The sequence below is a fragment of the Sebastes fasciatus genome, chromosome 5 (genome assembly GCF_043250625.1).
Source record: "Sebastes fasciatus isolate fSebFas1 chromosome 5, fSebFas1.pri, whole genome shotgun sequence".
NCBI classification, from domain to species: domain Eukaryota; kingdom Metazoa; phylum Chordata; class Actinopteri; order Perciformes; family Sebastidae; genus Sebastes; species Sebastes fasciatus.
In genome coordinates, this window is record NC_133799.1 from 21,835,201 (window position 1) to 21,848,378 (window position 13,178).

At 38.1% G+C, this 13,178-nt stretch overlaps 1 protein-coding gene across 3 annotated transcripts; it reads left to right on the top strand.

Moving 5' to 3' along the window:
* Window positions 1-3,078: 3,078 nt before the first annotated feature.
* Window positions 3,079-10,621, top strand: hmg20b (high mobility group 20B). 3 transcript variants are annotated; one of them, XM_074635782.1, is made up of 9 exons: window positions 3,079-3,209; window positions 3,983-4,087; window positions 5,432-5,632; window positions 7,675-7,795; window positions 7,938-7,990; window positions 8,079-8,139; window positions 8,319-8,534; window positions 8,954-9,086; window positions 9,952-10,621. In XM_074635782.1, the coding sequence occupies exons 2-9, from the start codon at window positions 4,007-4,009 to the stop codon at window positions 9,962-9,964; spliced, it is 879 nt and encodes a 292-aa protein (XP_074491883.1). In that variant the 5' UTR covers window positions 3,079-3,209; window positions 3,983-4,006; the 3' UTR covers window positions 9,965-10,621. The 3 variants fall into 3 exon arrangements, with proteins under 3 accessions (XP_074491883.1, XP_074491885.1, XP_074491884.1); XM_074635784.1 differs by having other exon boundaries at window positions 7,941-7,990; XM_074635783.1 differs by lacking the exon at window positions 3,079-3,209 and adding an exon at window positions 3,392-3,414.
* The last annotated feature ends 2,557 nt before the right edge of the window (window positions 10,622-13,178 follow it).

Sequence of the window (13,178 nt, forward strand, 5' to 3'; positions counted from 1 at the left end):
CAGGTACAGATAGCCAGGAAGTGAAAGTGACTGTCACCCTTTCATAAGCAGCCAATTGAGCCATTGCTGTAGCCCATTCCTCGTAAGGGGATGGGTCTCAGTAATATCCGTTTAGCTGTTGTAAATGCCAAAATTGAATTGCATTTTAACAGGGTAGCTAGTAATCTGTAACCTATTATTATAACCCCACGACAACGTTGTCGGGGGTATATATATCGCTCTGCGTGTCCTTCCGTCCGTTCGCGTGTCACACTTTCCTTTCCAGACCAGAACTCAGAAACTATTTAACTTAGGAACTTCAAATTTGGTATGATGGTTGACAGTGTGGTCTAGTTGTGCCTTTCGTGGGGTTAAAAGTCCAATGTGCCCAAAATCTTTAAAATTTTGGCCAAAAAGTTATTTTTTTCCACTTCAATTTCGTTTCCGGAGTAGAACTTGTTCCATTAGTTCCAAAAGGGCAAAACCTTTGGCCGTACTTTAGTAGGGGTCAAATAGTGAGCCATGCTCACCTTTGCCTTGTATTTCTAAAGTAATCTTCCCAACACCTGTAGGGCTTAAAGGTATCATTAAAAGGCAACCAAACAGGCAGTTGGAGTTGCTGTGGGGCAACATGTGTTCTTGAATTGAAACCTAATCCTTTGCGAACATGTGTTCTTGAATTGAAGCCTAATCCTTTGCGAACATGTGTTCTTGGGTTCAAGCCGAACCCAACCCTGACAAACGTGTTCTGTGAGATCTGTAGTTAACTTGTTTCCCAGACAAGAAACCATGAACAAATTCAGTATTCATAGCAACTCAAACAGGAGAATCATCCAACAGTTAGAGACTTCTTTTAAAACTTAGAAGTAGTTTTGTTGTAAGAGTCTAAAAACAGAGAGTTTGGCAGAAGAAATTGGAGCAAGGTGAGCAATACCGGTATGCTTTATTAATCTAAGTTTGGATTCAGTGAAAATAAATTACTTTGGGGATATGAAACAGTACAACATGGAGCCAGTAATCCACAACCACTGTTGTGTAATTGTTTCTGGAATCAGTGGGTGACATTTTTGCTGTCATGTATTTGTAGGCCTCTCATACCAATTCTGTTCATGCAAATTAACATTAAGACCTTCGTGTCAATAAATGTATTTAGTAGAGAACAGCTTATCATATTCACAGATCAATTAATGTTATTATTTCATGATATTTTCTGTTGGTTTGTTTCTGATTTTGGAAGTATGTACCGGAGGTTTGCCACCAGGCCTACATTGACTCTGGCTTTATTCAATCTAAAGTTTTGTTGCTCACTGTGACCAGTGGAGGGCAGTGAACACTCACTGATTCCAAACTTTCTAAATAGAGAGAAGCATGAGCCCAATCTCAATGTCCCCCCTAAGGCCTTAAACCCTGAACCCTCAGGGACTTGACTGATGTCACCTGGTGAATGGTTGAGTGTGAGAGGCTGCCAAAGGCTTGAAATGGTATAAATACAAATGGGACAGCACTTTGCAGCGACATGTCACGTTACTTTGACGCCTTGTGGATTGATAAGGGTGTAATCTTTTTTTTAGGTGTATATACTGATAGAGGCAACCTCTACGGATATGAAGAAAGTCATACGTGCCATATCATGTTCCAATTAAGTAAATGCTCCCACTGAACCTCTTTTCCATAAATACAGTCTTCTGAAACTTTATGACCTTAGTTGCTCTATTGTTTTATTTAAGTTTTAACAGACCGACACCGATATTAGAAGACATGGTCTTGTTTCTGAATTGTAATACAGGCTCACACTCTACAAACAATGCTCTCAAGCTTATCTGTCTTGTTTGTTTGTTTCTTTATTCACACATATTTAAAAAATTTTTAGAAAGATACAATATATAATTTACAAGGGTGTGAGGGAGAATCGCCTAAAAACCCTCCACTGGCTTGAAAAGTGTCATTCTCCAGGCAGCATACTACATAAAATAATTACAGTAATGTAATTAAAATAAAATAAACATAAACTTGTATGTATGTACCTGGCAAATACAGCTGATTCTGATAGTGAACAAGTGAACAAGGGGTTGATTTGGGACACAGGCAGAGATGTAGTTACATACTGTGATCACTGAGGAGCGCGATGACGTAACAATCAGTCAAATCCAGGGCGTCTTCCGGTGAAGACTTCCAAAATAAAGCTCTCTCAGAAACGCCCTACGATTACTGGAATGGGGTTGTTCGAGGTGAGCACGTGATTTTGGCCTATTGAAGCGAGACATACAAACATCCAGCCTTTTAATTTAAACTTTATCCATGCTTCATAATATAGAAACAATTACAGAATATCATCCTTATTATAAAAGCATAACTACATCATCTTATCAACCTTACAATACTAACAACATTGTTTTATAGCTAAACATATGGGAGTACTGTAGGATAAAAAAAAGTAAAGCATAATACAAATGACTAAATATAAAAGAAAAGAAAATCTCTGATAATATATGATATGCCTTACTAACATAGTAAAGTGCAAAGTGTATAACATTTCTGGGCTTTCTATGGATTTCACAATTAGTTAAAACTCATTATTAATATTAATAATAATAATAATAATAATAATAATACATTTGATTTATAAAGCGCTTTTCTTGATACTCAAAGACACTTTACACAGATAAAATGATCATAAAAACAAGGACATCATAAACATATAAAACAGACAATATTAATTACACATTAAAAGCAGTTCTAAAAAGGTGAGTTTTGATAAAATTCATTAGGAACGGTCAATATTAAAACTAAGTACTTAACATTTACTCAAGTATTGTACTAACATACAATTTTGAGGTACTTAATTGAGTATTTCCATTTTATGCTACTTTCTGCTCCACCCACAGGGTCGTGTCTAGAAGGTAACCCACGTAGTTGGGAAACTCTCGCGAGATGCTTAAGGTAAGTCATTAAATTTCGATTAGTTAAGGTTAAACATTAACCTAGAATAGTTAAAGTTAGGCACCGACTTAGAATGGTTAAGGTTAGGCATTGACCTAGAATAGTTAAGATTAGGATAAATCCTCGGACAGGAAGTCACGCGAGACTTTGCAATTTGAGGGGTACCTTCTAGAAATGACCACACTCCCTTTATTGGGATCCAGCCAACCAATCAGGACTCTCCGAGCTCGACCAATCAGATTGCAGGTAGTTGTCTGCTCTTCCTGTTTGGCCGAGGGAATCATTATCGGGTGAGTTACAAGACGTTTATCTACAAAAAGTAGAATAATACTATAAAACTATCTCTGTCCGGAGTGACTAGACATCATTGTATGAACGAATACACATTTTCCTGTAATTATTTTACTCTTTGTAAAGTGTGAGCAGCTTGGATAGCCTGTTTTGTCTGGATATTGTCTGTTGGTTAGCTGCATTGAACTGCTAGCAAACAATCAGGTTAGCTCATCTCTGCGTGGAAAACAAAAGCAGAAATGTGCTGTTTTTTGCATCTTTTTCACAATTTCTCCCATGTTATTCTGCACAGATTTCAAGATTCAAGAGTTTTATTTGCCATTTGCACCTAAGTACATTGTAATTCTGAGCAGTTTACACCGAGTCAGCTTTAAGAGAAAGAAAAAAGGTAGAAAAGGCACAAGGTAATTACAGTATAAAATAAGTAGCACATTCAACTCAACACAATAAATACATACATTATTAAGATATGCAGTGTAGTCAATAAATAAACCAAACTACCCTCTGCATAGGAACAATACCCACCAGAATACAAATATACAGTATATATGCTCCATGACCATGTTAAAAGAACTATCATAAAAATAAATAAATAATATATTTCAGACAATTACACAGTGAAAGGCAGCATATTGCACAGCATTACAGTCCATTCAGTTCAGGTCTACTGTGTGTCAATAATGGTATGGAGGTGAGTTGTGGGGTATTTGTGTCCCTCTTTAATTAGACTTATTCCCCCTAACTGATTAACACCCATTTTCCACAATTCCAGTACATAGTCCAGTGCACGGAGACCATGGGAGGCATCAAACAAGAGCAGAGTGATGCATCACAGCAGTCCAAACCTTCGCATTCAGCAGATCAACAACAAGATGAGGTGAGTACTACACTTACATCTGACCAGGATCATCAGGCTTTGGGAAGCACTTTAAATGTGCCTCTTTAGTTTGAGGAATAAGGTTGTCAAGTTTTGCAACCAAAGATTTGATTGGACCATTTTGTTTAGATAAGATCAGATATTCCTTTATTAGTCCCACAATGGGGAAATTTGCAGTGTACAGCAGCAAAGGGGATAGTGCAAAAAACAAGATGCATCAGCTAACACAGTAAAAAAAAAAGAGCTAAACAAAGTGAAACAAAATATGAACCATTTAAATAGAAGGAAGTATAAAAAATAGGAGCAGTATATACAGTATTGACAATAAACAGACTATTAAAAAAATTGCACAAAAAAAGGAGTTAAACTGTTCATACTAATACAACCACCCTGCAATAAATCCTACCTTCATAAAGGTTATAATGTTACAGGAGGGGACAAATTATGAGAAATTCTTTTTATTTTTACAGGGTAGGTTGGTTGAGCACATTATGCTCTTTTATGACAATGTCCCGTTAATAGCTGTGCAGAACAGTAGAAACAAAATAACAAGGACAGACACTCAGTAAATAAAACAGGAAATTCACTATCAACAGAAAATTACCTCTCAATTTAACGTAATAACACTTTAACGTAATAACAACTGTTTGAACTAATACCTAACAGTTTAACCTTCATGGGGTAGGAGTTATTACAGGGCTGTTGTATTAGAGTCTATGGAGTAGAGCTGGAGTAATTAATCAATTTGTGGATCAACATAAGATTAATGGTAAACAATTTTAATTATTGAATTCTATTATTATATTAATTCTGGTTGCAGCTTCTCAAATGTGAATATTTGCTGCTGCTCTTAGTCTTCTGTGATGGTAAATTGAATATCTTTGAAGAAGATTAATTATACGCACATCACATAGTTCTGCGAGGCTATCAGAACAGTGTCCGTAAAGAAAAAGGCAACGCTTGCACACTACTCCATGCCACAATATTTGTATTGACTACCTTTTGATCTTGCTTGGATCTTTTTGACCTGACGAAGATCCAAGCAGGATCAGAACATAGTCATATTGTGGCATGGAGTAGTGTGCAGGGGTCACCTTTATCTAAACTGAATATCTTTGAATTTTGGTCAGACAAAATAAACAGTCTATTGCCTATTTGTTGACATTTTACTTACCAAACGATTAGTAGAGAAAATAATCTGCATATTAATTGATATTGAAAATAATTGTTAGTTGCAACCCTAGTATGTAGTTATGGTAGTTGTGTACTGAGCAAGGAGGAGTAGCACAGATGAGTGAGCAGCCCCTGCCTTCATGTGAGTGTTGTTCCCCCCCCTCTCTGCAGCCAAAGAAGAGAGGCTGGCCGAAGGGAAAGAAAAGAAAGAAGGTGCTTCCAAATGGTCCCAAGGCACCAGTAACAGGATATGTCCGCTTCCTGAATGAACGGCGAGAACATATGCGGGCCAGGTACCCTGACTTACCTTTCCCAGAAATCACCAAGAGACTTGGAGCAGAGTGGACGCGATTAGCTCTGAATGACAAACAGGTAGGCATGCTACATGTATTGTTTAACATAGTATATTCAAAGATGCTTTATTACTGGGCCAGTTGGGCTGTTATCCACAATTACACACAGAAACCACAGTCAAGAATAGAATTTGCAGGTGTTATCGCTGTATTTTGGCATCAAGGAGCATCATCATCTGTCTTGTTTACTTTCATAAAGATGTTGCAGAGATCAAATTCTGATTTATTTATTTTTTTTAAAGCTGTATCTCATCAGTGGTGTTTTTCAACTCGACGGTTGCGAAATGTGCATGCTGGCAAACATTTTTATGATAAAATGTACTACATGACCAATTTCCAAAAAAACATGCTTTTAAAGGAACAGTGTGTAAAATTTGGGGGATGTATTAGCAGAAATGGAATATAATATTTATAACTATGTTTTCATTAGTGTATAACGGGTGCCCAATACGTCGATCGCGATCTACCGGTCGATCGCAAAGGTAGTGTGGGTAGATCGCATGGCATTAAAAAAAAAAAAAAAAAGTTCTGGAACTTACTCACAGAGGAAAAGTACCCCAACATGAGGAAATGTGCTACCTCCTTGACTGCATTATTCGGCTACACTTATTTATGCGAGTCAGCCTTTTCCCACATGAAGATTATTAAGTCCAAATACCGTTCCACCTTGACTGATGATCATTTGGAAGTGTGCTTGAGGCTGGCTATCAGCAGCTACTGTCCGGACTATGCATCCCTGGCTGATTCCATTCAGTGCAAGTCATCAGAGTAAGGTAATGACAAAAAATTTACAGAGTTATATTGTACAATATGGGTTCATGCAGTTATGCAAGGTACACCAACATATATTGTACATATAAAGAATACTCAATATATTTATAAATAAATATATGTTTTGCATTTTTATAGTAGGTAGATCATTTTGACTTGGTCATTTTATAAGTAGCTCGCATGCTGAAAAAGTGTGTGCACCCCTGGTGTATAATCACCTGAAAATAAGAATCGTTGTGTTTTCGTTAGCTTAGAATGAGCCGTTCATATCTACATAGGGAGCGGGTTTTCACGGAGTCCGCCATGTTGCTCCTCCATATTTCTATAGAAGCCCAGAACGGACAAACCAAACTCTGCCTCTAGAGAGAGCCTTTTGTGTTTTTACGTTACCTTAAGGCCACCATAGTAGTAAACTGCGGTAACGTGAGCTGCAGAGTGTAAAACCGTGGTACTGCCAGCCGCTGTCTGACTTCCGTTGCTCCTAAAGTAGTGTTATTATGGTAAGGATGACCGCTGAGCAAGGCCAACGGCGTTACCACGGTTTTGCACTTGCCGGCTCACGTTACCACAGTCTTGGAAAGGGAGGAGTGAGCGGAGGGGTACTCGGTTGGTTGCAATCTGCAACCACATCACAAGGTGCCGCCAAATCCTACACACTGTACCTTTAAAAACCTGTCCGTTACGGCCTGGCCACATAGCACGAGTAAGCAGCGCGGGTGCGTTGTGGAACCTCTTGCTTTTTATTTCGGCAACTTAACAACAGTTTTCCCCTTTTTTTTTGTTAAATGTTTCAATGTCTATATCTGTAGAATACGTCACAGACATGAAAAAAAGTTCATGTTTATTTTTAACTCAACACTTCCTGTTTCCGTTTCAAAATAAAAGTCCTCCAGCGTTTTTTTCTTTGGACCGAATTCCTTCATTTGTAACAAGGCTTTTATTCTGAAATATTTGCAAGACAGTGTTGTGGCTCCATAAATTAATAGAATACCTGCTTTTAACTGTGGATTATTATTATTTACAAATGAGCACATGCTTCTTAACCTTTTTTCTGTCTAAAATAGATATAAATGACATTTATAATGAAATGAAATGGCCATTATGAAAGGCAAACTCTATGTAGAAAGAAATGCAGAAATGCTGCATGTGTGGACACCACAGGCGTGAGAGACGCAGCAGTTCAGCGAGGTAGACGTCACGCGCTGCTCATGCGTCCAGTGCGTCTCGGCCGTTAGCAATACAGAATTGTTGCCTCAGTAAAGCAGCACAACATTATTTGTGCACTGCCAGCGCTACCTGGACGAGGCGGAACGGGAGAAGATGCAGTATGCGCTGGAACTGAAGGACTATCAGCAGACTGAGGCCTTTCAGATCACCACTGCTAAGATCCAAGACAAGAGGATCAAGAAAGGTGACAACAACTGAGCTCTACTTACATCATACTACATGTGATGAACACCACATCACAAGGGCGAATAGCAAGATACTGTATATTTATTATTTCAGTACTCTGCCATGTGCACTGTAATATGAACATACATTTTCTGTTTCAGAAGACACTCCATCTGTCATCATCAGTACTAGTTCAGAGCCCTCTTTATCAAAGGTACATGACACATCCATATCTTGTCACTATATATTCTGCAATGTCATTTTCACATAAATCTCAAACATGTGCTGATGATTTGTTTTAGGCTACTGACCTCAGATTCGACATCCCTATCTTCACTGAGGAGTTCCTCGATCAGAACAAAGGTAAACAGGAAATGATCATTCTAATATGGCTGAGTGAGTACTAAAGCTAAGACAAATAGACCAGTAGGATATTTTAACAAATCTCCTGACACTGTAAAGTAAGTCCCATCCAACATATCATGCCAGACATATTCTTATATTGCCATTAAATCCTGTTTTATTTCTCTCTGCGGTTTCAGCTCGTGAGGCCGAGTTGCGACGGCTCCGTAAGGCCAACATTGAGTTTGAAGAGCAGAATGCGGTTCTTCAGCGGCACATTAAGGACATGTACAGTGCTAAAGAGCGCCTGGAGGCTGAACTGGGGCTGGACGAGAAGCGTACCCAGGCTCTTCACCAGCACTTGCTGGCCATCAAACACACGTTGGTCAACAGTCTGTCATCGGTCCCCCTGCCAGGTCAGCAGTCAGTTGGCTGTATTTATTCAGAGGAGAAATGCAAGACAGATGGATATTAGATAAATCTTCTGATAGTATGTTATATTTTCAGGCTAGATTTATTGAGTTTAGTCCCATAGTATAAATGTATTGATAATGTTGGCATTCTTAAACCACCAAGGAAAAAAACACTTAATTCTCCTAAGAAGTGGATTGCAATATCAGTGCTTATATTTGGTGATATTTCATCTAGAGAGGACATGTGGATTTAATTCTTCTTTGACTTTTCCTGTTTTTTTTTTTGTTTCAATTTATTATCATTAACGCATAACAAATATTGGATTCAGTCCTTTGATATGTAAAGTGTTATTCAACGTGTTTAGTATTAGCTTTTTGTAAATATGGGATATTTATTTTTTTTCTTTGTCTTTTCTGAATAGGTACAGGTGAGACAGCGTCTCATGTGAACCTGGACTCATACCTGAGTCGTCTCAGCGGAGTGCTGGAGGGAAACCCTCACAAGCATCGTGCACTGCTCTCCCAGCTTTGCGAAGTCCTCTCTCATCTGGACAGGTAACTAATGTCTCCCACACTCAAACCTGGTAGGGCTGACATGTAAAAAAAAAAAAAGAGCTTGGGAGCTATAATCCAGTGTTGATACTCTCTGCTTTTTCTAATGAATCAGCTGTCCTTCACCTTGTCTAAATATAGGATTGGATGTGCGCACAGTCATCTTTTTCCCATCAAAGCATAAGATTAAATTAGATATTTATAATTCTATGTGCTAAACTGGGTTTTAAAAGTTGCATCATCTTTAGGAGTGGTTGCTAAAATATTGTGAATCATGCAAGAACATTTTTTAATCTTATCCTAAACGTTTTACATAAGGCCTACTTGTATGAGTGCTCCAAGTCGGATTTACAGAACTCTCTTAACAGCACAAACTTGTTGTAATTTGCTAGTTTCGGCCTGATGAATGCCACTTGTTCATGAGGAGATATGCGTTCAAGAGATTTGATCATTAGCACAATCAGTGTACCTAAAATTGCAGTTAGTAGTGTATGTGTAGTAGTATTTGACCTAAAGCAGTTTACAGAATATTAATAGTACAGCTGCCGATGATGTGTCATCAGAGCAGCGCTGCAGTGTGACAGACATAAAGAGGGAATGGTTTAAAACATGAGGTTGGATGCTAAAAATGTCTTTCTAAAGCAAAGAGGTCCAACATGCGAGGTGGTCAAGGGGACATTATAGTCATAGAGGTGTTAGACGAGAGAATATTACAGCCTACAGTAGGTGATGTTAACACTATGCAACAGAGGATAATACTGAACAGTGACCTGCTTAAAGACCCTGAAGTAGCTGTTGGACTAACCCATATATAATATTTATATCTGAATATTTTCTTTTTTTTTTACTGTGTGCTTTGATTTTTTAGTGAGAAGTTATGAGGAGGCTCCAGCCAGATACCTTTTCATTCCTGAATCAGAGGGACGCTTGACGGGCTCGGTGGTGTTAGGTCAAGTCAGTGCCATTCAACAGAGCATGTGGATATCTCAAGGATAGTAAAGGCAAGGGTACAAACACTTCACCACACACACAGTCCATGTCTACATGCCTCTTCTTTACGAATATGTGTATTCTGTGGAATATGTGTATTCACGCACATGAGTTTTTGTGAATGTAAATCTGTGTGACAGGGTTGAGGGTTTTTACAGTTCAGGAATTTAATTAAATGTAAAGTAATTTTATCTTCTTGAACTCTGCTTTAATTAAGTGAAATTGGATTTACCCCAACCTTATTGTGTAGTATCAGCAGTTACCTACAGGCCCATGACCTGTCCAATAGGACAAGCCTAATTATTTGTTTACAATTAATGCCGTTTGGCGTTTGGTGGGTGGGGAATGTGTACGTAGTGTTATTTAGAATGCATGAAAAAATAACTGGAAAGGGTGAAAATGAAATGTTGGGGTTTACATGTTTGAATTTACATTAGGTTGGTGAATGGACAAACAGTTTCACATGTCAGAATATTATATATTTGTGAAGTATATTTGTATTTTCTGAAATGTTCATTAAACCATACTGAAAATGTTTCCAACAAAAAGGAGTAATGTGTGCAATGTTGCTTTTTTAAAATGTTGTGAGACACGTCTAATTAATTAAAATGCCCCATCTCAAGTTAAAGGTCTCATATTATAAAAAAGTGAGATTTTCATGTTTTTTTATTATAAAGCAGGCTTAAGTCCTATATAAATACTGTGAAAGTATCGAAACACTCAATACACAGGGAAATACACACAGCCCGTATTCAGAAACTCTGCATTTGATACAAGCTTTCAGGATTTAATATTTAGACCCTTGACACAATTTGAAACGTAAACATTTTAAATGTGTCCCAGTTTATTCCTGATTGCAGTGTATGTCAATGTCATCAGCTGACAGGAAGTACACATGGACCCAAGCTGTTGCCTAGCAACGCAATTCTGTTGCAATTCCGTTGAAATTCTGTCAAAATGCGCTAAAATGGAGCGTTTCAGACAGAGGGTAAATACAGGCATATTCAGGCTGACAGTATGAGGAAAATAAAGTTGTTTTTTTAACATTACAGCATGTAAACATGTTCTAGTAGAAACAAAAAATACAAGTATGAACCTGAAAATGAGCATGATATCGGACCTTTAAGAAAATCACAATAACTTGTTTTCTCCTCTCAAATATGCAACACACTAGAATTAACTGGCAAAATATGGCTTTGTGTGATTTTGTTGAACTGACCCTAAAGGAGTCTGTAAAGATGCAGTGGATGTTGTGTCCCAGCAGGGGGAGCTGTTGGCCCACACTGGAACAAGTCTTACATTTTGGGTTGTTGGCGTTTTTTTTAACCGGAAGGATGAAGGTGGCATGACCTGTGAGGTGAATATGCAAAAGAGTTTAACACGACTGATTTTGTCAATGGGATCAGGGTCTGAAATTATTTTTTTTCATCACCTGCCACTGTGGCAGGCCACTTAACATTTCTACCAGCAACTCAGTTTGTTGTCTGCCACTTCTGAAATCTATGTATGTAACACTGAGTAAGTGGTACCAGACAGTAGAAATATATGGAATATATCAGCTTAAATTAACTTTATACAGCATTCAGTGCAAATCTGTGATTGAGTGATTGCATAGTGGCTGCTAGGGTGGGAGCCAGCAACTCTCGCGAGATTGATAACGTTAGTCATTCACCTCGAATAGGATAGGTCGTCGGGCAGCGAGTCTCGCGAGATCCGATCAGATTTAGCAATTTGCGGGCTCTTCTAGACATGACCGCTGAGCCGACGGCTAGCAGCTAGTTAACGGTGCTAACAGTGCAAATAACGACAATAGTTCTGACCGAGCTAATAGTGTTAACTTGGAGAGAGGGTGGGCGCTACTTTTTCCTCTTCAAAGCCGTCGGTCGGGATGTCGTTATTAGCGGTTATTAGCGGTAACCGTTGTACGAGCCAGCTTAGTTCAGAGCGGCGGTTAGCTAACGTTAGCTCCACTAACGGCCAGCCCGGATCTAACCACACAGACGCAGAGACGTCATTCTTATCTCTCTCTCAGGTAGATATATTACTCCACTTTATCTTTACTTAACTAATAGTTGTTTTCTGTTCTGAATGAGAGAACTGACACTCTTGCTGTCAGTGTATGTTTATGTCTTTTAGCTAACTGACTCACTAGTAAGTCTCCTCTGGTGTCCCTTTAAAAGTAGGCTTATTGACAATAATCACGTCATCTTCACTGAATACCTCCATGTTGATATTGTGATATTATTTGAGGACTTCCTACGTTTTTTTTTAGAAATACATTGGAAATATAGGCTAGATCAGGGTTCAGCAACCTGCAGCTCTTTAGCTCCTCTCCAGTGGCTCCCTGTGGATTTATAAAAATAGAAATGAATAACTGTTCTTTGTTTACATTTTTATTTATCATTGTTGTAGGTCTATGGTACGACGGAGTATTAGGGCCACATTGAGGGGGAAAAATAAATCTGAGATTTAGAGAATAACGTTATAACATAACGAGAATAAAGTCACAAGTTTATGATGAAAAAAAGTTGTAATATTACGAGAATAAAGTCATAACTTACCGAGAAAAAAAGTTATAATATTACGAGAATAAAGTCAGAAATTTAAGAGAAAAAAGTCGTAGTATTATGAGAATAAAGTCAATATTATAAAGAGTTATTTTCTTTTTTTCTCGTTAAGTTATGACTTTATTCTCATAATATTATGACTTTTTCTCGTAAAGTTATGACTTTATGCTCGTAATATTACTTTTTTTCTCGTAAAGATATGACTTTATTCTCGTAATATTACGACTTTTTTCTCTTAAAATTATGACTTTATTCTGGAAATCTCCGATTTTCCCCCCCTCAATGTGGCCCTAATTCTCCGTAGTACATTTGCACTTTGTCCCTCTTTGCATTAGACTAATATACTATATACTTAGACTATAAACTGTGTTACCTTCATCACAATGAAAAAATGTTTTTGCGGCTCCAGACAGATTTTTTTATTTTGCCTAAAATGGCTCTTTTGATAGTAAAGGTTGCAGACCCCTGGGCTAGAGGGAGAGGCTAATAATCAGGTGTTTCTAGTTCTCCACCTCCTCCTCCTCCGTCGCCCTGACGT

Excerpts from the sequence above, each read along its gene's own strand:
- hmg20b (XM_074635782.1), top strand. The coding sequence starts at position 4,007 with ATGGGAGGCATCAAACAAGAGCAGAGTGATGCATCACAGCAGTCCAAA. Across the intron at positions 4,088-5,431 it reads CAGATCAACAACAAGATGAG|CCAAAGAAGAGAGGCTGGCC; the intron begins GTGAGTACTACA and ends CCCTCTCTGCAG. Across the intron at positions 5,633-7,674 it reads TAGCTCTGAATGACAAACAG|CGCTACCTGGACGAGGCGGA; the intron begins GTAGGCATGCTA and ends GTGCACTGCCAG.